Source organism: Tachypleus tridentatus, chromosome 3, assembly GCF_004210375.1.
Source record: "Tachypleus tridentatus isolate NWPU-2018 chromosome 3, ASM421037v1, whole genome shotgun sequence".
NCBI classification, from domain to species: Eukaryota; Metazoa; Arthropoda; class Merostomata; order Xiphosura; family Limulidae; genus Tachypleus; species Tachypleus tridentatus.
Genome location: NC_134827.1, coordinates 10,500,805 through 10,528,544, shown reverse-complemented (window position 1 = coordinate 10,528,544; position 27,740 = coordinate 10,500,805). Strand labels below are relative to the sequence as shown.

The 27,740-nt window shown below is 29.9% G+C and overlaps 1 protein-coding gene across 5 annotated transcripts in view; it reads right to left on the bottom strand.

The window, feature by feature from the left end:
* Positions 1–585: 585 nt before the first annotated feature.
* The window catches only part of LOC143246336 (uncharacterized), a 45,884-nt gene continuing 18,729 nt past the window's right edge, over positions 586–27,740 (bottom strand). The window contains exons 4-17 of one of the 5 annotated variants that reach the window (XM_076492889.1): positions 27,511–27,645; positions 27,047–27,160; positions 25,463–25,545; positions 19,237–19,339; positions 15,528–15,585; positions 12,653–12,747; positions 11,695–11,847; positions 10,096–10,252; positions 8,897–9,785; positions 8,086–8,345; positions 7,398–7,511; positions 4,038–5,513; positions 3,578–3,645; positions 586–2,988 (exon numbers count right to left, since the gene is read on the bottom strand). In XM_076492889.1, the coding sequence (XP_076349004.1) occupies positions 2,695–2,988; positions 3,578–3,645; positions 4,038–5,513; positions 7,398–7,511; positions 8,086–8,345; positions 8,897–9,785; positions 10,096–10,252; positions 11,695–11,847; positions 12,653–12,747; positions 15,528–15,585; positions 19,237–19,339; positions 25,463–25,545; positions 27,047–27,160; positions 27,511–27,645 (3,999 nt within the window). In that variant the 3' untranslated portion in view covers positions 586–2,694. Of the gene's footprint in view, positions 3,088–3,577; positions 3,646–4,037; positions 5,514–7,397; positions 7,512–8,085; positions 8,346–8,896; positions 9,786–10,095; positions 10,253–11,694; positions 11,848–12,652; positions 12,748–15,527; positions 15,586–19,236; positions 19,340–25,462; positions 25,546–27,046; positions 27,161–27,510; positions 27,646–27,740 lie in introns of all 5 variants that reach the window. The other 4 variants (XM_076492886.1, XM_076492888.1, XM_076492887.1 and 1 more) reach the window with 4 other exon arrangements.

The window sequence follows — 27,740 nt, the reverse complement described above, 5'->3', positions numbered from 1 at the left end:
TAATCCAAGGGTTGTGGGTTCAAAAAAAAAAAGGCACTATCCTTAAAAGTGATTTAACTCTAAACAGTTTTAATTTGCAAGGAAATAAGCCATATACTTTTACTAGCAAAAACAAAAGGTCAGTTGTTTAATTTGCATGTGCATGTAAATATGCATACATCACAGTCATGAATAGAAACTGACAATGAATATCAGGTCTTCCTTCAGTATGTAATTGAAAATTATTAGAAACAATAGTGTAGAGCAACTGTACTGGGGTTAAACATGCAGATTTTAAGGCAATGTGAAATTTTGATAGTAGTTAAATTTATTAAAACTTTTTTCAATTTTCATGAGTTTTTTATTCTCTTTCTCACTTTGTTTTTATATTTTTGACATTGTCTGTAGCCAAGTTTGAGGTAGTACTTTTGTATAAATTATTACTCTTCAGAATAGTAAGTCTACACAATGAATGTTTGTTAGGAAGACACCAAAGACAAACAAATTTCATTGTTTATGCTGATTAATCTCAGTAGGTGCGACTCAGAAGAGGTTAATATAATATTTTGTTTTTTTGGTGCAACTACCTATTAACAAACCAAAAGCCTTGTAATAATATAAGATCTTCCATGAGCCTAACTTATACAGAAAAAAAAATCAATTTTATGCACAGAGTCATGGAATCAAATGATTGATCATATCAGCACTCAATTTTATTTTAAGTAATGGATATTAACACAGATTTGCATGATGTGTAGAATATTAACTATTTTATAATACATTAAATGAAGACATACGTATATATATGTGCTATGAATGAGACAAATCAGCATTCAGTTCTTATTAAAAAATCTTAAAACTTCCAACTATGTAATCTGAAGTATTACCTAATACACATAAAAGGTATAAAAGAACAAAATGTTTATCACAGAGTACATGTTACCTGTTAATGGGAATGAAGAAAGTCTAGTATATTTAAAGACATCAATAAACATGTAAAAGTTATGCTGAATATTTAAATTTTGAATATGGTTTTGTAAGACTGTGCAACATGATTCTATGAAGAAAAATTACCACCAACAATTTTAGTAGAAATTATTTTTATAACTGAATTAAAATGGATGAAAACACATTACATAAAATAATAAAGATATTTTTTCACATTTACATTTCTTACAAAGGTTTGGTAAATTTACAAATACAAGTCAAATTTATTTGCATTTTCTTCAAACAATATTTTAATTGTAAGTAACTTTATTATCTGTTGAGATCAGTTTGAATATCACCCTCACATTTAATGTGTGTGTGTGTTTTCTTGATAGCAAAGCAACAGTTGGGTATTCTGCTGAGTCCACCAAGGGGAATCAAACCCCTAATTTTAGTGTTGTAAATCCATAGACTTGCAGCTGTTCCAGCAGGGAACTCTCACATTTAATGATTTTCTGTTGTAGCGATGTATATCTACTAAAGATATATCAGGGTATGAATTATGTGCTGTACAGGTGTTTGTTGCTTGAAGTGTGTATAATTAAAAAATTTTACAAAACGTGAATGAAGCTTATAAAACTACAAAATGTAACTTCCAATAAAATGAATAAATATAATTATACATAAAATATACCAACATAACATAACTTTGTTTTTAAATGTTGGGCCATAGTGGAAAGTGACAGTGTGCATGAACTACTTGCTAAACATTTAATTAATAAAAACCTTTTAAATATTATATAAAAATATGTATATGTGACCTACAGTGATAATATGTACAAATTTAAACAGTAACAAAAAAACTTGACAGATTTCCAGATGAGAATTTTTGCAAATCTTTGTCCCCTCAATACTATTCTACTCAACCAACCCAGAGTTACTTAAATAATGTATTATGAATACATATTTACAATATAAGCAAGTAATCACTAGTAGTATTTCTGAATATTAAACATATATGTTTAAAAATATATTTAGCATTAAATAAAATCCTTGTAAAATTTACAAATAATATAAGTTGTAAACTTACTATTTACTTATAGTTTGACACTACTGGTAGTTGCACAGCATTTAAGAGATTTATCATAAACAATTTTCTGTCATTTCTTATATCATAAAGTTTAGAAATTAGCTTGAGAAATAAGTGCATCAATCTCATTTCTAATAACACTTTGTAAGGTTGTATTTTACAAGTTTTTGCATAAAACTACATAATTACTTCTTACAATTGGTGGAATTATGAAAAATTTTTTGGTTAAACATGTAAAGTTTTCTAAGCTGTTTTTTTCTTTGGTGACATGGTCTCTCTGTTACTTAACCCACAACCAAAAAGTTTTTTTTGCACTGAACTCTTTTCTTGCATTTTCATGACTTGGGTATTTGAAACTATTGCATCATTCCTTTTATCTTCTATGCAGGACACTAAAACAACTTGATCAGAAAATGTTACACATTTTTTTGAGGCCTGTTTCTTTCTAGGTAATATTAAGGAGTGTGAAATACCATCACAGGTAGAGAAGTAAGATATTTTACACTTTCTACTACTTTTTCCTGGATGTGGATTTCCTTTTGAAACTTTGTTACCCAAAGATTGTATTCCATGTTTTTGTTTGGTTTGATCAGATAACTTAAGATTTTTTCTATGATAGTTGGAAACAAACTGTGTGTACTCTGGTAACATGTTTTTTAGATTGGAAACTTTACTCGTGCTTTGTCTGCCTGTACACATTAAAAAATAGTTGCATCAGTTGATGACCATTTATTTTGAAATAATTCCAGTCGTCTAAGAGTAGTTTCGTAATCAGGTGGTCCATCAAATAATTGTTTTTCTGGATGATTTATATTCTGTGATTCAGTTTGTTTTGACATTGTAAGTGGCATATCACTTGGTACTGATAGAATGATATCACCAGTCACTTGAAAATGTTCTGCTGAACTTTTGTTTTCATCTCTTAAAATACTTTCAGTTTGATCAGAAGGCTTGGTAACTATTTCAGTTCTTGATGCAGGGTCATTTTCTCGCTGAAAACATTTAACATATGATGTATATGCTTGATTCCTTTTGATATTTCTATTAAATTCCATCTTACTCCTTTGTAGCAGCTGGTGAAAGTTCTTAACCTGGTCAGAAAATATAACTCATTTTGAAATACTAACAATGTTTTTTATGTACATTTTCATATTGATAAATAAATAGCTGATAAATTTGCATTGTATATTACAGTAACTGCAATAAGCAATTGCTATAAAACTTCTTTTATGTAAGCATTTGAAATAAAACTATAAATGGTCTCAAACAAAGCAGGGAATTCTTCGTTTAATGTTTCGCCAGCTTATGAATTAATCAACATTGATTATTTATTTCCTGATACTAATGCATTATAAGCATCTACAGTGTATATTAAGAACAAAAGCATGAGCAGTGTAGAAGAAATTTCTACTCTTTGCTGTGTATTAGTCTGTAGTTCATAAATCTGGAAACTATTTTTACTTTATTTCATAAAAACTACCTTTAATTTAAAGCATAAAAATGCTAAAACTATTCAAGAAAACATTTTAAAATGAAATACTCAAAAATATAATACAATTATTTTAAAGTTGAGTGTCTTACTTCAGGAGTTTTCTGTGCTTCTGATAAAGTTTTGTAAGATGACCTGTTCTCAACAGATTGTGAATCCTCTACGGAATAAAAGTGACAAAAATAAAAGCATTTAAATTTTTGTGAATGTACCAGTAATAGTTCAATTTAAGCAAGTTTTTAACTTTTAACAATTAAACATGTAGTTTTTAGAAAACATAGATAAAATATTTAATTCTCTAGATAATATTTCATTTATTACTGTTTCCCTAATGAAAGAAAACATTGGATCTAAAAGTAAATAAGTCACTTTAATAATGTTAAATCAATGCAAATAAAGGGTGAATAATGTTTTTTAATCCTGCACAGAAATTACAGCCAAGACAAAACAATTGTCACTTGAAATGCCATGATATACATTAGGAAGCTTGTAAGTTTTCCATATTGCATAATGTATTAATGAAAACCTGTAATAAAAGTAAAATAATCTTACCAAGTCTAAGATTTCTATAAGGCCGAAGTCGTCTTTTCTGCAACAACTGAACCTGCTTTTGCTGTAGTTCTTTAAACCATTCCACTTCATCTGATGAATGATTTCTAAACAAGTCCTGTGGAATGGTGGTTTTCATTTCTTGATATCTACTGAGAGGTCCCTTAATTTTATTGTTGAAAGAAGTGATGAGCTCTTGCTGACTACTTGGAAATTTTGACGGTATTTTCTTGGTACTGTAGTTGTAGAACTGTGAACATTGTCTATCATTTTTCTGACTTTCATTAGTATTAGGCAAGTACCCAGAACCCAAATAACTGGATCTGTTTAAATGGTAAGAACATTTACTTGTTGAACTTTTATCTTTAGTAAAATAATAATTGACATTTTGTGAAGAATTACGTACAGATGCTAAATGATGTGTAAACAATGATTTACTTTCCTCTGGATAGTAATTACATTCTGCCATAGATGTTTCTTGTCTTTGTAAAATTTTGTTACTTGTGCTAATTTTGTTCTCATGGCTATTTTGATGGGAACTTTTACTGTCTGTTGGTTCTTGAATTCTTGTTGGAAAGTCATCAGGAGTTGATATTTTAAACTGTTGTGAGTTAATGAACTGCAGTGTATCAGAGATGTCAGAATCATCAAGTGGATTAGTTTGGACATCATCTTGAGTTGTTTTTTCTCTCAGATCAGGAAGGCTATAATTTTTTCTTTGCATAAATCCACTAAAACATTTCCGTTGTATCTTGTGTTGTTTTTTTCTAGGTTGACTAGCAAATGTCCGATTGGCTATATCACTACTTTTTTCAAAGTCATCATTCAAGCTAGTAGAGGGCACAGAGTTAGTTCTTTGAAGGGAACTTTTATTACTTTTTTTTGTACTAGTGAGAATTTCATTTTTGATAGATATCTGTTGATTAAGTAATTTTGATTGATCTGTTTTTTCTTGATATGATCGCTCTTTGTCAGAAATTAAATTGGTTCTCTTACTGAAATTCTCTGTTGTCAATCTGTTATCATTTTGTGATTTGGGGTGAAATGAAAATGATGAAATATGACACTTTGCAAGATCTTCTAATAAATTTTCACTTAACTGTTGGTTAACAGTTTCTTCAAAAACTTCACAATTATCATTACATTTTGAACTTTTCATTGGATGTGGTTTACTAACCTGAAGAGGTTTATCAACATTTTCATTTACACCTGTACCAAACTGTTGAGCTCTTAAAAATTCATTATTGTTCTTTTGAGGATTTACTGCTCTAGAATGTTTTTGATTTGCAACTCTATCTGAGTTTTTACTGTAATTTGTTTTAAAGACAGCATCCTTGTATTTACAGTCATCATTTCTTAGTTCTTTTGGATTTCTGTGAATAGTTGAAGATCTTATTACACATCTTCTGTGTTTCATTTTAGAAGCCATTGAAGATTTAAGATTGCTGAATGTAGCATCATTTGCTTTTCTGGCCTTTGCTACATCAATAAACAGAAATATAAAAGTTTCACTACACATATTAAGCCATTCATAAATTAATTAGTACATTAAATATTTGTAGAAACATACACCAAAATCTTGAATTTTAATTTATTCTATAATATAATTCAGTTTCTTCCAAGAGTTTTTACACACATTGAATCTAATCACATTAGTTCATAAATACTTTACAATTTAAATTGTATATTATAAAATGAATACCAAACTGACACACAAAATAGAAATGCAAAATAAATATCAAAGTGTGTTTTTAAATAATAGTAGTAAGAATGAAAGATTACAAAATTTATTTAACGTATTTAAAGTGAAAATAAACTTAAGAACAACAACTGAATTTGATGTACTTTAACATTGATGTTAAAATAACACAATTACTCTTAGATGGATGAAGTTTTGTCTTATACAAAAGATTGCTTACACCAGCCCAACACACCATCTCAGAGTTAAAAACTTAAATGTGGAAGGTATTAGCAAAATGTGGCAGAGCTATGGTCTCACATGACTGGTTAATCTGTTGGTTCATTCTAATTCACGCTGAATACAGCAAAAAGTTTAATTTGCTGAAAGTAAGAATTCTAGAACTATGTTTGTTTCAGGATAGATTTCAAAATCAACAACAATGTGAAGTTGTGATTATCAAAATACCAGTCTTTCAGGAACCTTATATTTCCTGATAAATCTGTATTGTTTGTTTCTTTGCAAAGCTACACAGTCCTGACTCTGTCTACCATGAGGAAATCAAACCTTGGATTTTAGTGTTGCAAGTCTATAAACTTACCACTGATCCACTGAGAGACCTATATATCTATAAAAATATGATCCTTCAGTTAAAGTCTAAATATAATTGTCTAATACATCAAACTCATGCTCGCCACCTTGATATGCATGTCAGACTTTGGGACCAATGCATTCTTTGATTCAATATTTATTGTAACAAACTCAGCTTATCTAAAAGTTAACCTATCATTATTCTCTAATGTCATTGCATATTAAAAGTCTGGTGTATCTTTTGTTCATAATAGATGATAACTGATTATTTATTTTTGGAAGTGTGATCTCTGTGATTTTGCAACTCTTCTTACGTTTCATTTTCCATTGGATGCATGCAACTGACTCAGCCCTTTGTCATTTAGTGTCAAAGTAATGAAATCAACCATTAACAACCACATGAAATTTCCATCTAAAATGGTATTATAACTTCATATGCTATAATTAAAACTAGTGTTTCTTCTTTTTACATTAAGCATAATTTACAAAATTGCATAATTCAAGTTCACTTGAATTTTGTTACTAGGTTCAACTGGATCATTGTACCCCAGTTAGTATTAGATATTGCATTAAAATGTTTAATTTTGTTTCTATTCTTTTACAATCCTATTTTTTCTATCACATTTACCTGACAAATGGTATCTATTATGATTTTTGTTCACACCTATTTAATAATGACAGTATTGTGTTTTGCACTGTTTATGCCTTATTACCAAGCCTGTTTAATGATATGTTTGTTGATAAATACTTGGTGCAGTAAGAATAGTTTTTATTGTTTCATACAGTAATTTTAAATGCTATATTTTAATGTTGTCGGTACACTGTTTTTACATTAACCAGAAGTATTTCTTTTTTTTCTCACTATAATGACATTGGTGTTTTTACTTTATCATGGCATTAATGATACATTTATAAACTGTTTCCTAAACATAAAGTAAACCCACTTGATGTTAATTGAGATAATAACTTTATTAAAACTAAAAATCTACAATTTCAGCACAGTTTTCTTGGTTTTCTTATAAGTGTGCATAAATGTGTGAGTGTAATACCTAAAACATTATATAACCCATGTTTTGCAAATTCATAAACCTTACCAGCTGCTACATCACTTGGCAATATGGCTACTTGAAGCTGGCCTTCTTTTTTCTGGGATTTGATCTGAAGAGCATCTGCTTGCACACAAAGTTTATTACAGTCATCTCTAAAAACTAGAAAAACATTATTATGATTAAGTGCTGTAGAGTTGGATAAAGCACTTTCATAAGACACTCTATGATTAATTTCTGTGTTAGATATTTTCATAAAAATTAAAATTATTTTATAAGATTCAATTACTATTCTAGATCATTGCAATTATTGAAGATGCTTATGAGTACCACAATTACTTTTTCATGCTTACACATTATTTTAGTAATTACAAATATTATATATAACAATTAAGCTATTAATAAATTTTTACAAATGTTACTGTCAGCACCAGCAAGCAATCTAAAATAAACATTAAATTAGCATCATTTAAACTAAATTAATTTTTACATTGGTGTTGATTACAATAAAAACTTATTTTTGTAATAAATATACATTTAGATATATATTATTTGTTCAAACATGGTTGGTCATGGCATGTAGTTGTACTTCAAAACAATTATTTGCAGCAATCATACCTAACATCATAACTAAAATTAAAAGTATTTAAGATTTTTGAAACTTATCTGACATATATACATAATGATTACAATACATTTGTTTTTATAAATATTTTTTTACAAAAAGAAAAATTACTCTTAGCTTGTTGTTGTCTTAAAAAGCATTTTTCTGAAGCTTCTACATTATCACTCTTAGGAAAATGCATTTGCTTGTCTTCATCAATTTGAATCAATTGGGGTTCAGGTTTTTCACTGGAGTTTGTTGTTGCTGATAGGCAACTCTCAGTACTTGAGATAGAATAGGAGTCATATCCATGGTCCCCTGCTCTAACCTGACCTTTGGAGTCAACATAAACTTGTTCCAAGTTCCCATATGCCAACATGTTGTTATTTAGCCTGTAATGCAAGTTTTTTTAATCCATCAATTATTTTCTTGAAAAACAAAACATATTTTTAATGCATTTATCAAATTACAAAAATGCAGATATGTTGACATATCCATTACTTTTAAATATAACAATCAATTATTGATACATGTATGTTAGAATATAAACACTTAAAACATGTGCTGTAATTTCTTTCAATCTAAGAAAAGAGAAGATATGAACTAACAGAAATGCTTAAGACCAATTTTCACTTTCAGTGTTTTATCTTTACTGATATTTGAATAAAATTTCAATGTCTGTTTACAAAAATATTCATGATTATAAGGACTTGAAACTGAGAATGCTCATGTTCCTAAGGTTTAGAGCAAGATGCAGATTTTGGAAATTGATGAGTATGCTTTTGGTGTGATTGAAATAGAACAAAAAAGCAAGATAAATCAGATATTTTCCTGTGTATTATTATTCAGAAGTGATTTTTATCAATTTTCATAAATTATGTGTTTAATTAAAAATAGAAGATTACATTATACAATATATATCTATTTCTCACTATATACATACCTACTATTTATAATCATACCAGGAAAGCCGTTATCTATGGATGAGGTACTCATTGAACTGGCACTGTGACAATCTCCACTCCAATTTCCAGAATCACGTCTTTCAAACGTTGATAAATCAGGAATGTCAACTTTCAATGTTATATCATTAGTTGTTGCAATTAGGTCTTGTGGCTTAAAAGTTCTATCACAGAATGTACTGGAAAAGCTGGTTATTCCACTCTTTGATAGGGATCTGAAGCTTTCATTCATTGTCTTCTGCCATTGAAGTTTCTGGGCCTTTAAAATGCTTTCAACAGCTTCCCTTCTGATATAAGTCTTCCCATTTTCACTTTCAGCATAACTAGAATGTTGTGACATTGTGTGTGAAGTAGGACAACTAATTCTTCTAATTTCTGGTTTCATTTCTGGGATTCCACCACTAAACATTTTATTTTGGAAGGATGAAATGTTACTTCTACATTTGAATGTTTCTTCAGTCAGCTTACATGGGGAAAAAGCTTCTAGATGAAATATTCTATTACCATAGTGTCCATCATGTTGATGCTGAGGCCATACTGAAGTCAGAGGATGTTTCAAATGGTTTTGAAAGGAGCTGAACATACAAGATGGATTTGCAGTAGAGAGATAAGGATGTTTTGAGGATGAAACCAGATAATTTGTGTCTATCATACTATTATCAAAGGAACATTGTGTTACTTGAGAGTCAAATTCATTCGTGTAAGATAACTCTCTACTTGGGGTTATAGCTCTTCTTGGTGGTATGTTGCTTAAGTTTTCACCAGAAGTTTCAGGGTTTGGAGTGAAAGCCCTTCTTTGGTTTCCATTAAATTGGTTTAAATGTATTGGAACAGTACAGATAGTTTCTTTGTCTTCTTTTAAGCCTTTTCCTGTAAAGAAAAATAATAATCAGATTATCCAGTGATATACTGTAATAAGTAAATTAGAAATCTGTATAGGTCACAAACATATTCATTCTCAATGCATTAGAAATTTTAAATGCGTGATAGAAATAACACTTTTTCTCAATTCAGTTATTAAAAAAATCAGAATATGACTTAATTTTGTTATCCACTTCAAAGACATTAAGTAATGCTGCATAACGAGTAAGCTAGATAATCTTAACAAGTGGTCAATGAGGTACCATCAGTGATGGTGTTTATTAACCTGGTCTAGCTGCTCCATTAAAGTAAAACTTACCACTTGTACACTTACTGTGGCCTGTAATTACTGTTACAAGTTTTTGAGCAGTTTCAGATGAGACAGGACTTCCATGTGGGTCAGCATACAAAAGTAAAAGTGGCTTAAAATAGCCTCTATAACATTTGTCTATTACCTGTTCCCATCTTGGTCCAATCTGGAAAAGAAACATTACTTGGTATTCATGGTGACAGAACTGGACCCTCTTTCCAATGTGGTGAATATTTTAAATTTAATATGATTAGTTATGAGGAAATATTTGTGTGTAAAAGTATGAAGGTTGGAAGAGCATAATATTGCAAAGAAAACTGTTTTTTAATCCTTCTATCATAAAGGTGCATTTGAAACATTTGTTAATGATAATGAAGTTAGGTTTACATACAACCACAATGTAATAAAAAACCTCTGATACTGCTTGGACAGTAGATTGACCATGAGTTAGAGAGTGGTATGTGTGTTGTCACGAGTCACTCTAAAATTTAAAATTTTTAAAACACCATCATAGTATATCATGATTAACTGTTCTATCCCAACAGCATTTCAGATCATAAAAAAAATCACGTTGCTTTATTATTAGATTGTTTGTGGTATCCAAGATGCATTGTTTCTAACTTAAAAGGTTTTAGTGTCTGTCAAAATGAGTGAAATTTATGGTGATAGATGAAGTGACATGGTTTTTATGATAGAATTACAGCTCAGTGATATAAATACTTTGAATGTATGTTTTGCTAGATTGTAATGGTTTACACCAAAAACTTACCACTGATCCCGCAGAAGGACAATATTAAAGTTATAAAAAAGCCTATAGTGTCAGATTTCTTGATTTACTTTTGTTTTCAACATTTTACTTAGTAAGCCTCTTGTAAACATTCCAGCAAGGACTGTGGTTAACCCTTTCACATTGAACTCGTACAATTTCCAAAAATTGAATTGTAAAATATTACTTATACAATAATACACACAGTAACTCTGAGATTTCTCAACTTATCCTCTCAAAAATTGGTAAGATTTTGTTAATGATCAAAAGTATCTTGTACACCAAGAATGACATTATTTTAAATAAAAATATGTTGTTTATTTACTGTATTTACTTGCACCGAAACTCTTAACAAATAAAATGGAAGATGATTTTTAAGTATAAAAATACTTTTCTTTATCATATACTTTTAATATTTCATTTGCATAATCCCTAGAACCTCCTAAAAGAATATCAAACAGAAAATACTGATAATTTTAATGCAATAGAGATTACAAGTACAAAAGATATGAACTTTAATGTTGAGGCATTTGATGAAAGAAAATTTAAGTGAAAGAAATACATTAATAGCATATTGATGAAGGTTAGCATTCAAAATAAATATGTATATTTGAATATAAAAAATATTTTCACTTATTAAGAGTAGTACATTATACTCAATTACTGTAACTTAAAATGATCAATTTCCTATAAATGATTACTGTACAAATTGGTAGTGTTTTGGAAATATACCTACAATTAGATAAATTGAAATCAATAATGTTTTAAGAATTTTTACTTCAGTTTTCTAAAAATTAAAGATATAAATATTTATATCAGTAATCATAAATAACTTGCATTACCTCAGAAACAGAAGCATCATCAAAATAAAGCCAACTCCACAGCTTAGTATGGAAGAAAAATGTTGAGTAGTGTTTATCATAATAAGTGACAATCCCTACTAACTGATGGGTGGTGCTATTAGCCCATTTATGATCAATCACAGAGTGAAACATCTAATAGAAAATAATAAAGTTTGATATCAGTAAACAAATTACATGAAGTAAGGTTTATATCATTGTTTACATGATGGCACAGTGCATATGAAAGTCATTTTTTTGTGTGAAATTGTAATTTGTTAAAATGTTAAACATGCTCAAACAAATCAAATTTATTAATTTGGCATTTTACAAAATTTTGCTCAAATGGTAAACATTTTTTCATGCTTAATAATTCAATAAAAGTCCACTACATTTGCAATGAGGATGTTTTTTCAAAATCTCATCTAAAATGCCAATTAATATAAATCTTCAATTGCCCAGGCACAGTAGGATATAAACTATGGATCCTTGGATTCAAAGTACATGGCTCATGTCCTTTTGTGCAAACTCATACACACTTCACATTTTGGGACCATAGGATCAAATTCCACATTTTGATTAGAGCAGCTAGGGACTTGGTAGTGGTGCTCTTGACTAGTTGTTGTCCCTCTAACTGGTGGTCCATGAACCTCTAGCAGGATGAGTGAACTGGAGGAAAAAAAAATTTTTTTTTCCTCCATTATTTTGTGTGTATGTGTGTGCATTTTCCTGGGGAGGGGTCCATAAGCTTCAAATTAGATTATCTTTAGTCTATCAGTTCTAAATAAGAGATGACTATCAAGGGTAGCTGTAACGTAGTTTTGCATAAATATACAAAGTAAAACAGTCAAAAAGCTCTAAAGTCATTTTATGGCATACATACACTTTCTGGAATTTATTATTTATCCCTTACTGAAATTAAGAAATAAAAAAAAAAGCTTTAGGTTTTTATTTCACTTACATCTTGTAGATTCACTGTTAAGCCTATTGTTTTGATAACATTCATAATATGATCTAAAGTTGGATTTTCTGACTCCCAAACTATTCCAATGCTCACTGTAAGAGAAGAAAAATATTTTTTATAAAATATAGCTCCTTTAAAAATGTTTAGATGTATTAATCATAAATGCACATATAACCAAAATAATATTTTATAATAAACAATACAACAATAATATTTTGCTTATTTAAAGCATGTAGTAACACAAGATTAACATAAAATCAATATAAATATATTTTTTTTATAAACAATAATACAACACCTGGTTATTATATAACCTAACAAGTATTCCTACACCATTTTTGTTGTTTATGTTACTGGTTTTGTGGAGATAGCAGAATTGTGTGCATTTGCCATGCAGGCCTACTAAATATTGATATAAAATATTCTATAAGTTCTCCTCAACTGGACAGCATCTTCATAGCAGCATAACTACTTTCAATATATTATATAACTTGTACCTTTAGGAGTCTTGGAGTTATGGGCCACACCCAAGAGCCCATTGCAATTACAATTTAAGAAGTAGGCTTTAAGGTAGTACTAGTAAGGAAGAAAATTAATATGGCTGCCATACTCCTAAATATGTAAAAAATGCATAAACCAGTAGCTTTAGAAATTTCTCTTGAGTATACTAAAAAAACCTGAAAGATCTATGATGATCAGAAGTCAGAAAATTTCAATTAGTGGCAGACACAGAAAAGAAAGTACAATATAAAGCACTTTCATCCTAGTAAGCTTTACAAATTATTACCATAATAATAGTAATTTTATTTCTTCATTAATTACTTTAAGTGATCTAATGAGGCATATAAATTGAATAAAGAAAAAGGGAGGCAGTTCTGAAAGAATTTATAACGTGCAAGATTTGATGCATATAAATACATTTCAAGAAAATTCAATAAGCTAATACATGTTTAAAAATTACACTCAATTGTAAACAATTATTTAATACAATTGCAATTTCTAGAAATATTCAGAACCATGGCATTATATACATGTAATGATGCAAGCATTTACATCTGAGGAACTCAAGTTAAAGATATATTCAATTAAAGTTTTAGCTACATGTATTTATTTCATTAAAAATATAAAGCTTATTGTTTTTAAGTTTCTAAGAGAAGTGAGTTTTAACGAAAAATTTACCTCTGTTAATTAAAGAACAACAAAATACCTTCCTTTCTCTCCACACAAAAAATATTTATATTCTCACTTATACCATAAAAATAAAAATTGTTACCAAATTAAAAAGGGCTAAAGGTAATATTTATATGTAGTAAACAATTGATGTTCTTGAACTCTCATGCTACTTCTATATTTCTTAAATTTGCCATTCCATTATCTCACTTCCTAAAGTAACTTTAGCTTTTTAATTTGAATTTACTCTGATACACAAGCAGTTGTTTTTTAATTTACCACAGTAAATAATTTTTAGCTGGTAAATTAGGATGTGGAAGTAAATATAATTTTTTATCTATAAACTACTGAGGCTGTATAAAGTATTATTATATCTATGAATACTAAAGACTTCAATAGAAGTTTCAGTTAAAATTTTCTCCTATTTTATTGGTGTATAAAACTTAACCCTACAATGAGGAATTCTACAAACAGATGGTCTAGCAATGGGATCACTATTTTCTCCAGTCCTAGCAGACATTTTCATGAAAGACTTTGAAGAAAGAGTCCTCTCATCTACAAACATATAAAACCTAGTTTCTATAGACATAATGTTGATGACACTTTCGTTATTTGGCCCTATGATCATGAAAACTTACCAATCTTCTTAAAACATCTTCATTCTATAGACTAAAGAATCCATTTCACCATGGAAATAGATAATTAAAACAGTATACCCTTTTCTTTACATACTCATCAGCACATGATAGATAAAGAAATCACTACAGCTGTAAATAAAAAGCCTGCCCAAAAGAACAGATAATTACACTTCCAGTCCTATAATCCAACATATAAATTAGAAACCAGAAAATGTGATAAGATGTTCATCAAAACAGAATGCCAAAATATCATAGTGTTTTACATAGAATAATTACACTTCCTCCTCCTTCAAAAACACCATGAAGAAAACCTCAACAGAAAGAAAAGATAAGTAAAACATTACCATTATTATCATTTACTTTTCATACCTGCAAAACTTCAATGAAAAACTCAAATGAATAACCTAAAAATTCAACACAGACATCTGGTGAAAATCTTGGAAGATATAAAGATCCATTGTGGTGAAAAACAAACAGAAACCTACCAATGAGAAACACAAAAATGTAATTTATGAAATACTGTATTCCTGCAATGTAAGATACAATGCAGAAATGGGAAGAAGACTCGTGACAAAAGAATATAAATACAATACAAAAATTATGAAAACACAAAATTCAGCCATTGCAGAACACACCATGCTAACTGAACACAAAATAAACTTGGAAAAAATAGAATCATTAACACAAACAAATTTTGGAAAACAAGAAAAAAATCAAGGAATTATTTTATATTAACACAATAAAACCTTCACTAAACAGAGATTCCAGATTACAGGTGAGTAACCTTGATTACCATTGGCTGAGTATACATGAAATCTCTCTATCATTCAAAAACAGGGATAAAACAACCAATCACAATACAATCTCTACAATCCACTAGAATAATATAAAGAACAACTACTCCATACGTACAGTAACCTGAAAATGAAAGGTAAAAGACTTTCAAAATGTTGTCCTCTACATTTGTATTTTTACAACAGGCAGTTGCTGTCCATTCAACTAAATTTCTATATGCAAGTTGTTTATACATTTCTTAATTACCCAAAGATTATCAGATGAGTTACCTATTTCTGGATGATTCATCAATGTTTTATATATCTGGATTTTGGCAACACAAGAACTCTGGAAATGATAAAATATATTTTATTCTGAGTGATGTAAATATCACATTAAACCCTGATATATATATATATATATATATATACATTCAAAACAACAAGCTCACATAATAACATATTAAAAAATATATTTATAAGCAATGTTAAAGTACACAAGTAAAGAAAAACTTTTGGAAAAAAGAAGTAAATATAGGAATGTCTAATTATCAATCCTTCAAAAACAATGCAAACAAGAGAGTAGGAATGGCATTTTTGTAATGCAGTGTTTCAATTGAAGGTTGTATTTATAACCAAATTCCAAATACAATGAAGTTCCAACTGTAATATTTATTGTTTATATATAATTAGCTGGTAATTCCTGCCTTGTACTCAAGCTAACTTCAACGGGCAATAACTTCATTTACATTAGAAGAATTAATTTTTTTAATTACAACTAGTTATTAATAATACTTATAAAAGTAGAATGACTCTTAGAAATCATGTCACCTCAATAAAATTTGTGGATGCCATTGCTTTTATTATTGAGTTGTGTAATTAAAATGAAGCAAAAGAAAAAAAAAAAACTCAAGAAATTCAACCACTTTGCTATTATATTTATATATTAGGTTGAGGAATAATTCGTGAGCATTTTTAAATAATTTCATTCAAGCATTACATGCAAGACTATACAATACTTTAATGCATGAACACATTACACCCAAAACATTTATTATGATACTTTATTTCATGTAATACCTAGGTATATAGTATGCATTGTTTTAAACGAAATTGCAAGAAATTAAATGAGAAAAGCAGCTGGTGTCGAAAATGCTCGATTTTGTCCACTTGACAGTCCATTTAATGAGCTGAAAATGAAAGCAAAAATTAAAGACATATGAAAATCAAACACACCTTCTATTAGAGCAAAAAATTATCTACCAAATGACATGAAATATTTTGCGAAAGCATTTCATTTATGAATATATTTGTTTAACTTGAAAAAATGCTCACGAATTATTCCTCAACCCAATACATTCCCAGAAATTGTGACTTGGTCATTACACAGATAATGTTATAAAAGGAAACCCTATTTAGTACTGTAAAGTTCTGATGGCATATTGAGGAGATATATATAAAATACCATTTCAATGAACAAACCAAGCCATCCCTACAACCATTAACTTGATAGGTTTTAATGTATGATTAAATCAGAATATAAATTTCACAGTAAGGTAACTAAATGTTTTATAATCTAAGAGCAAATATTTTAAAAAATGAAAAATATGATGTGTTATTCAGAAACATGCCCACACTTAATAAAAGTGATATTGATAATAGTATAATTGCTTCTTAAACATTAACAGAAACAGTTAAAAAATAGGTTGGGTCAGAGGAACTAATTAATAAGTACAAGTGGTTGACAAAGACATTTAAAGAAAATGGCCATAAATTAATTTGGTCAGGAATAATGCCCAGAATTAGCTGTGGGGATGAAATTATAAGCCAACCACTAGAGCTAAATGCTAAGCTAAGGTTAGTATGCGAGAATGAGCAGATTGGCTGGTTGGACTTGTGGGATCAGATCAGTGAAAGAAGGGAGCTTTTTTGGAATGGAAGGTTTACTTTTAAATAGGGTAAATGCTAGTTTGTTTGTCAAGGCTATTAATTCAGTGGTAAAGGAAGTCTTAAAATAGGACTAGACAGTGGTGAGGGTCAGGAAAAACTAAATGCAAAAGCAATATAAGGCAGAGAATAGCTTAGCATAGGAAATGAGCATAGAAGTAGTTATAAGGATAGATTTAGTTGTTAGATGATTTTAGGGCATTGATAGGAATAGAGGATTTTGATATAATGGGAATGCCTGAAATATGGTTAAACACAGATGTTTTTTATGACATGTTTCTCTGAAATGCAGGTTACATAATAGGAATACAGTATTAATGGTGTGAGTTACATCTTGTTAAAGTTGAGAATTTCAAAAAAATTAGAAAAGAGATTGAATCCATTTGGATTTCTACTAGTGGATATAAAGGGAAAAGGCTTTCAGTGAGAATTTGTTGAAGACCACCAAATGATATTGATGAAATTAGTGAGAAACTTTAGACTGAGATTAAAATTTCAGCTGTTAATGAAGTTATAATTGTGGGCAATTTTGATTTGAGGCATATTGATTGGGACTGATAGAAAGAAACCACGAGAAACAATGGTTTTTGGAAGCTGTTCAAGATGCTTCACCAATTAGTCAAGAAACTTACTAGAAACAATGCTATTTGAAATTTATTATTAACTTATAATATAGAAATCATCAAAATGGTAGAAACTGGGGAAGATCTGGGTGCAAATGATGAATGCTCTGTTAGGTTCGATGTTCTACTGCATATAGAGATAAGGAATAATGATTTTGGTTATAAATTTCAAAAAAGCAAATTTTGAAGGGATGCAACAAGAATTATCTGCTGTGGATTGGGCAGCTGAGTTAGTTGAAGACACTGATCAGATATGGAAAAAGTTCAAGATACATTTTTAAATATTCAAAGTAAAAATATTTCTCATAGAAAACAAAAAGTAGCTACAATTAAATCCAGGCTGGTTCACAAGGATATAAAATTAATATATAGCATAATAAATTTAAAATGTTTAAATTGACTGGTATGACAGGATATTTAGAAGATTAAGAAGGTTGAAGAAACAGGAAATTAGGACATCAAAAAGGATGTATGAGAAGAGGTTGACTGAAAATATAGAAATTAAGAGTAAGTATTTCATTAACTACATTAAGGGTAAAAAAATGTTAGAATGGAGCTAGGACCCTTGAGAGATGATAAAGAAAGGCTAGTATCTGATGATTATGAGGTGGCTGAGTTGTTAAATTTTACTTTTTCTTCAGTTTTTACTAACAAAGATTTAAGCATTATTCCACATCTCGAACAGTTGATGAATGGAAATAAGAACAAATAGAATGACTGCATTAATTCTGAGCTATATAAGAGAAAAACGAGGAAGTTTAAAAAAGGATAACCTTCATGGGCTAGATAATATTTCCTCAAGGACTTTGAGGGAGAATAAAGATTGGATATGTGAGCCTCTTACTACTATATTTTGTCAGTCCTTGAACAGTGGGCAGATATCAGAGGATTGGAAGTTAGCTAATGTAAATCCTCTTTTCAAGGGAGGTGATAAAAACTGTCCCAGTAATTATAGGCATATTAGTCTTAGATCAGTTGTGGGAAACGTTTTGTAAAATCTGATGGACAGAACTTTGCAAAGTTATTTAACAAAGTTCAGAATCCTATAGGATAGTCAACATGGTTTAACTAAGGGAAAATGCTGCATTACAATTTTTTTGACATTCTTTGAAATGGTTACTGCTTGTGTAGAAGAGGGTACAGGTGAACATTTGGTGTATCTGGATTTTCAGAAAGCATTTGACAAGGTGCCACATAAAACTAATAATTTTGTGAATCATTGCATATTTTTTATAATAACAAGTACTTATTTTGCACATAATTTCAATGACTACACTATCACTGTACATTTCATATATTATTTTCAATAATATGAGGTATAATATTGGTAAAACTGTTATACATATTATTCACAAATTCCTAATTTGTTTTATAATATGAAATGTATTAGTTGGAATTTGAAACAGAAATTTAAGGAAGGATTAACTTACTTGGCAGTTACGTATCTCTCCCATGCTTCCAGCTCGTTGTAGTAAATAACCAAAGGCTTGAGTAGGATCCCTTTGCTTTTTAATCATGAGGCTTGCCTCAGAACTAAGAAAACAACACTTTATTTTTATTACAATCTAACATTCAGTCTTTTTCAACTTTATATTCTTTTTTCTTTCTTTAAACTGCTATTTTCTTTTAATTAAGTTTCTAGTATTAAGATTGAAAATTGTAAATCAGATGTTTATAATCACAAAAAGTGATATTTTTACAACAGATTCTCATGCAGTAAACATACATTAAGTTTAAAGATAATTTTTAACTACTTTAATCATTGTTAATGGTATTTCTGTAGTAGCTACACGCAGTGATACCTTTCACTCTGAAATTAAATCTTTTTTTTTTTAGTAATTTTAATGATGGTCCTCTATGAATGATTTTCTAGTGTGAGTGAACATTAAGCTTGTACTTTGTTTATTTATTGTTAAGCGCAAAGCAACACAATAGGATATTTGTGACGTGCTCACCACGAGTATTCAGAATCCAGCCTCTAGACTTACTGCTACTGAGCCACTGAAGAGCAGGCCTGTTACATTGTTAATAGCAATATCAGCAAGATTTGAACAATTTCAATAATATTTCAGTACATAAATATTACAAATAATTTTAAAATTGAAGCATAATGAATAGAAAACCCTCTCCTGCCTAAAGCAAACATTTAATATGCTATGTCTCACAATGAGAAAGAGGTATATACAACAATTAGCTAATTAATGAAACATTTGTGTTCAGAGATGAAACGTGGAGCTATAAATAGAGGCAGCCTTAGAGCACAGCGAACAGAGGTGAGGTCCCACTTACATAAATATATGATATATGTATATATGCAAATAGATAATAGATATATAATAATAACAAAGAACCTACATATATATATGTATTTATTTTAGATGTTACCAAAGAGATTACAAGATACTGGTCAGAACTACCTCAGTGGTAATCAAAAAAGGAAGAATGCTGCAGACTTGAAACTGGAACTTAAAAATATGTGAAGATTTTGAACAATTTCTTCAAAAACCCAAGTAGACTGAGTCTGACCAAGAAGAAGGTGCAGTTAATAAGGATGAACAGAATAACAATGAAGGATAATGTAATGAATGATGATTGTGTAGTGTTGACAACTTCCTGAAGAAGGACCAAATGAATGATGAATAACCACATGATGCTACTATAAACTCAACATTCTGATCTGAGTTTACTGATCTAGACATTTTGCACTTTGACAATCCTGCATGTTGGCAAAAGTATATTGATATGGCTGTTTAAAATCTTCTAATGAGTAAAGGCCCAATAAGAAGAACAATACAATTCCTGAAGAGATTGCAATGGATGAAAGTTTTCAAATAGCAACTTTAAAAGAAAGACAAGTTTATTCTACATCAAAGAACTGAACTTTTTGCCTCTGCTGCAAGCTGTTTGGTAATTCCAACAATGCTTTAGGATGTGATGGATTTTGTGACTAGGTAATTATTAATTTGTGCCTGTCTCAACATGAACAATCAAACACAAGTGACTCTTGACAACTACTCTTCAATGAATGGAACTTAAGCACCATGGATCAAATTAAATAGAGTTATATCATCAACTCTGAAAAATGTCACTGGAGAAACATGTTTGATCAACTTCTAACTATAGTGCAGTACCTGGCTGAATACAACATGGCATTTGAGGATCTGTTGATAGACTATCACTGAAACAATGGGAATTTTTGTGGATTGTAGAATTATTCACAAAATTTAATCCAATTATGCAAGAACATGCGAGAAGATGAAATTCATAATCACTACCTAGGGAAACAAATCCAGAATTAATTTATCTCAATTATGGGTAAAAAGTGTGGACAACTATTGTAGAAACATTAAAAATGATAAAGTATTTCTCTGTGATACTAAACTGTATACCACATATAAGTCACAAAGACCAAATGCCATTATCTATCTAGTAAGTCTCAGATGGACCATCAGATATTTCAAGTGGAATTTTTGAACACTTCAGAAAGTTTATTGAAGTTTTACTGAATGAACTTGAAGAACTGGGCTTGGAAGTTGGTGTCAACTGTAAACAAGGTCATGACAATGGTGCTAACATGAGAGGGCACATTTTGGATTTTCAAGCACAACTCCTAGATATGAATTCAAGAGCATTCTTTAATCCTTGAGCATATCATAATTATAACCTGTCACTCAGTGACATGGGCAAAAATATGACATCAAGCTATCATTCTTCAGAGTAATTCAATGCTTGTAATGTTTTCTTTTCAGGCTCAATACACAGACAGATAGTCTTCTACAAGTATGTTCATGACTTCTCTGTGAAACCACTAAGTGAAATAAGACAGGAATGTTGTATTCAAAGTGTGAAAGCTGTTTGATATCAAACTGCTGAGATCTATGATGCTCTTATTCAGATTGATGATACAGCAAAAGATCCTCAAATAACAAGAAGAAAAATCACTACGAATGAAGTTGAAGGATATAAAATTCATCATTGCTGTTATACTTTGGTATGACATCATCTTTGAAGTTAACTGTCTTAGCAAATATTTGCAAAATGATAGTAAACAATTGATTAGGACCATTCAAAGTCTGGGGAGGACAAGTAAATGGGTGAAATAATACTGGAATAGTGACTTTGTCAATGCACTGACTATTGCAAGAGAAATTGTAAATGAACTGAAGATTGAACCAGTATTTACAAACACTAGAGTCTATAGAAGAAAGAAAACATTTTCCTATGGAGGAAAGAGATCAGCCAGTTGGAGAGGCACAAAAAGACATCACAATTTTCTGCTTCAACCAGATTATAGATACTGCAAAATCACTTTGGGTTGATGTTTCAAAAACTTCAAGAAGATAATGAAAATAAATCCAAAAATTTCAACTTCAGAAATCTGTTGAAGTCAGAATTGCAAAAGCATTCAAAAGATCTGGAAATACTATTAGCAGCTTTTTAACACTGCAATATTGATGGCTTAATTCTTGCATAGGAGACAGAAACCTTAAACACATTCTTCCTAACAAAATTCAAACTGATACTTTGAAGTTTTTATTTGTGGACTTTCCTAACTTCACCACTGCATCACATATCCTCCTAACTATTACAGTTATTGTTACTTTAGGAGAAAGAAGTTTTTCTAAACTTAAGCTCACAAAGATTTCTTTATAATCAACAATGCTGCAGAACTGATTGACCAACTTAATTATCCTCTTCATTGAGAATGATACTGATATAACTTTAAACCTACAGTAATATCATTTCAGAATTTTCATTCATTACATCTAGGAAATGTTATTTTTTACATAGTTACTCAATATTAACTACATCTGAACTGAAGTGTTTATCTGTATGTGTTGCAATAAATTGTTCTCGATATAATATTTTATTCTATATTTTTATTCTTTATTCAGTACTGAACCCTGCTTTTAGACTAGAATAAGCACTGGCCATAAAAACATTTTTGAGTATGTAATATCCTTTTGTATGAATGAAAAATTAATCTCAGCAAATACCTTCCACTCATGTATAATATTAAATTGGAGACTATAAAGATACCTTCAATTACATTGTGATGATTGGTCATTTCTTTTGTGCAACAAGTTGCTAACAACTGACACTTAATCATTTAATCAGCAGTACTTGGATAAAATTACAAATTGGACAAAAATTTCTCCAGAGTTTTTTCTCCAGAATCTAGTTTTGTTGTATTTCTTGTCTCTCTCTTCTTTTTTTTACTATTATTCTGAAATTTTGCCAAAATGGTATTTTAATGTTGAACTTGTTTAGATATGATATGAGCCACTTTTATCTCATTATTGGTAACCTGGGCATGGTGTATAATATGTGTCATCTTATTGTAGGGGTCTTCAGAGTTTTGTTGTTTTTTTATCTTTGTAACTCTTTAGCCTTTTGTTAAAATACTTACAGTCATCTAATTTAATTAGCTTCTAATTTTAACTTCTTTCTACTGTACATTTAATTTTGAATCAGAGCATTCCTGCTCTATACATAATGTTCTTAATATGTTTGATACACTGCATGTAGCAACCTCTTCAAATCATTCCAACTGATGTTATTACATAATTTTTTGTCTGGCCAGAATTTGCACTTAAGTCTGAATCTGTATCATTCTAATATAGTGCAAATAAATATATAAATTAGGAAGAAATATGCTTCATACAGATAACTTGCACTTCTAGGTACAAAGTGGATGTATTGTCCTATCTCTGTTAAGTTCCATAACTTAATGATTTTGGCAAACAGCAGTTTTAGTGAAAATATTAGAATAGTTTAAATGGTTATGTTCTGTGATGAATTTATTTAATTTAATATAAACTTCAACTAAATGCTCATTAGTTTTTTTAAAAAAGTGTTTTGGATAAATATAAAAATCATGGTATTATTTTTTTCACAATATACTTTTGAAATATTGTAAGATTTGAAAATTAAAATGAAAGATGTTTGATATTATGGTGTATATCTAGAATACCAGAAAATGTTTAGGATTACCAATTGAAATGGAGTTCAAAGATCATCCTATACAACACCAATTTCAAATATGGTTAATTTTTTGTTTGTTTATTTCAAAGTAGAAAGCTACACAATGGGTTATCTGTGCTATGCTCACAATAGAAATCAAAATCTAAATATTTGCATTAAAACATCCTGTGCCTACCAGTGAGCCACAATCAAAGATCAGTTGACAAGTAATTCTGAGAACATAAACCAATTTTGCAATAATAATATAATCAGTTATGTTAATCCATTAGTTTTCAGGCCCAATGGTCAAAATTTTTGCAATACAAGTTTAAATAAATAAAAAATCATAGGTCTATGATAGATAAATGCAATCTCTAATGAAAAGTTTAAAGAGTACATCTTGGCTGGGGTTTGAAAGATCAGCCACCCCTGATGGTTTGATCTCCTCTTAAATACAAACAGAAATATTTGAATCTAATTACTGTGTACAGCTTATTGCACTGGCTTGGTATTCAAGATAACTTTATTAACTGGAAGCTTTAAACACATTTAATGAGTCTGGGATATAACCTTTTCTTGTCATAGCACTATGGAGTAAGAATCTTGAAAGCCCATTCTCTCAGAAGAACTAGAATCCTAAATCTAATACCAATACATAAATATGTGGGCTGTGCAACTAAAACTACATATGCATACAAGAAAATAATATGGGGGGAAATGATGATAAACATTATCTACCCATTCATGAGAAACTGCAACCTTTTAGGTCAAATCCTGGGGTGTTTTTATCATGAATGTTTACAAATTTAACCAAACAATTTAATGTTTTAATTGTTGAAAATACATATACATCTTTGGACTATTAGGCCTTCGAAATAATGAGCCCTCAGACTAATGGACAGTCACCATTCATATAGCATATTCAATTTCAGTACCACTTTAATTATATTTTTTTCCCTTTAAGATAAGCCACATTACTTTTTCTGCATAAAATGGGATAAAACAAAAAGATTATATCAATTTTTTTAAGAGTGAAAACTACCAGTTTTCATGTCTCAGTAAGGAAACTGTAAAATTAAAACTACTGAAATGAAAATGGATAGATATCCCTTAAATAGTTTAACTCTTCTATTTTAATGTTGGAGAATACCAGACCAACTAATAGAGGTGTGTTTGAATCCCAATGAACTTAAAATTACAATCTTCAAAATCAAAATCTAATAAATACAGTGTGCAATTAAAATATGATAACATTCACATTGACTTTTAACTGTTGTAGAGGAAACTAGGCTAGCAATTTTGGTATATGTGCAGTATTTTATGTCTTTGTTTAAAGAAGCAGATGTATTATATCTTACTGAATAAGAATAATATGCTGAGATGCAGCTCAAAGATCTGAGGTTTGTATCATGCAGCTGCTAAATAAACTTTGCATGCTCAGCTGTAGGTACTTTATAAGGGTGATACTGTTAGATTTAAAGCCACACAAAATTTTGCAGTGACAAGTTCTAATGACTGCTTGCCTTTCTGCTGGCTGATAATTCAAAATTTGGGGCAGCTATATCTGAGCTCAGGGTTTCTGTCCTAGTACTTATCCCATGTTCACATAAAAGTGCCTTTTCGATTGAATGTATCAAATACTAAAAAAAATAATGCTTTATGAAGTTAGATATAAATATATTTAAAACTCACCACAAAGCAGAAGATGAAACATAATGTATCAGTTGAGTGAAAAGAAGTGGTTCAGAAGTTGCTCCACATTCATGACACACATTCTGAAAAAGATGTACATACTGGATATAATCTGAACTATAGTTTTGATATAATAATGGAGAACTATAGAAAGCTTGTATCAAATATCTGGTGTGCTGATGTTATAATCCTTATGGTAAAACTAGTGTTGGTGGGATGTGAGGAGATTTGACAATAAAGAAATGCTTAAAATACATAAATTTGATAAAAGTAAAGGTTGAAAACATTAATACTAAAAGATGAGATGAGTAGAAACAGCTTCAAGAAACATACAAGACTTTTTTGGAAGTATACAAACTTTCATTTGTAAATTAATATCAGGTTGTTGCATATGAAATGTTGGATTTTTAAAAGAAAATGTGAAACAAGTACATCTTTTTGAAGTTTAATTTATTTATCAAAATAAGCTTATTTAGACTCAAAACACCTCTGCCAACAAGTTGTAAGTTTATAAATGTCATCTTTACAGAATTGGACATTCTTTGATGCAATGAAGTATTCAAAGGCACTTTCAATTAACCTTTGGTTTGCAAACGTTTTTTTCCTTTAACAAATTGCCCAAATGTTTAAAAAGTAATAATCTGTATGGAAGAGAACAGGTGAATATGGTGGACAAGGTAAAGTTTCATACTGAAGTTCATCTAGTTTTTGGGCAGTAATGCATGAGACATGAGGTCAAACATTGTCATGAAGAAGTATGGGTCCATTATTGGTGGATGTTCTTGTGACAACTTTTGATGCATAATATCAAACTCACAGCAGTATTTCTCTGCTTTGATTGTTTCTCCTGGTTTAATAATGAATAGTGAATTGTATCTGCTGATGACCACCAAACATAAACTTCTTATGTTGAAGAGCTGGTTTTGGAACAAGTTTTAGTGCTTTTGCATAGTTAAGCCAATATCCAGATAGTTGTCGGTTGTCATAAAAATCCATTTTTCACCACAAGTGACAATTCAATGGAGAAACTGGTTGTTTTTGTTGTGAGTAAGGAGTGAGGAACAAATTTCAACTTGTCTTGTTTGATGATTTTCAGTCAGTTTGTCACTACCCATTTATCAAGCTTGTTTAGCCTTACCAAATGCTTCAAGATGTCAGGAAACTGTATAATGAACACTAAATTTGTCAACAAGTTTTCTCATGGTTTGGCAGGTATTTGCTTCAACAAAGGCCTTCAATTCTTCCTCATTGAAGGAGACCCCAAGGTTCATTTTCAGGGCTTGCGACAACAGAGCAAAATCTCCTAAACCAACGCTTAGCTGTGCCATCAGCAAATGCATGACTGATATTACGTGCTGCAGTATGAAAAGCAGGCAATGACTGAACTAACCTGATGAAGGTTATGTACTACTGATCCAATTAAAAATATCAATACAAGACTTGTCAAAAATTGTTAAAAATAACTGATTTTAGTAATAACATAGCCATTTCTTTTTTGCCTATAAAAAAGCAGACTAAAATTTTTACGTTAGATGACTCTACTAGATTGTTTACATGAAAGAAACAATATCCAAACAGCATTACCTGTTCTATTAAAATCATTGAAAATTTTTGATGAGGAATACAGTGGCTTGCAGTGCACATGTCTTCAGGTTCATGGTTAGCTAGGTGAAAGTGGATTCTCATCAGGATGTTCTCCTAACAGTTTAACAACAATAGCAACAAATTATAATTTGGAAATATTTATTTATTCATAGTAAACTAGAAGGGGGACTTCTTTACATTTATTACTTGTTAGAAGTAGATATGTTTTGAGTATTGTTTAAGCTGTTTAAGTTTTATATAAAAGATTCTTTCTAGCAGTTTAAGCTTAATATTTATCTGCGTGAGACTTCAGTATCAAATTTCAGACACTACACTTTTCCCAACTTCTATATACAACTTGATATTTAAATTATAACTCATGACAGTTAATTCTTGACTTTTATGCAATTTTAGGTAAAATTAACATTGATAATTAATCTTATAATTGATATGTAACTACTTACAAAACATTCTAAAGCATCATCCATAAAACCCAGCTGAAATCGAAGCTGGTCAAAAAATGTTTCAGCCAAAGCCAATCTTAAAGCATCAGGTGGAAGGACAGACTCTCTACTACACTGGAACTGGATAAAGAGTTCCTAAACAGAATTCTTAGTGGCTTTTATTTTTTAATTTATTTGAAATTAAATACTTAAGCTGTGATATTATGATACAGCTTAACATTTTCACAGAC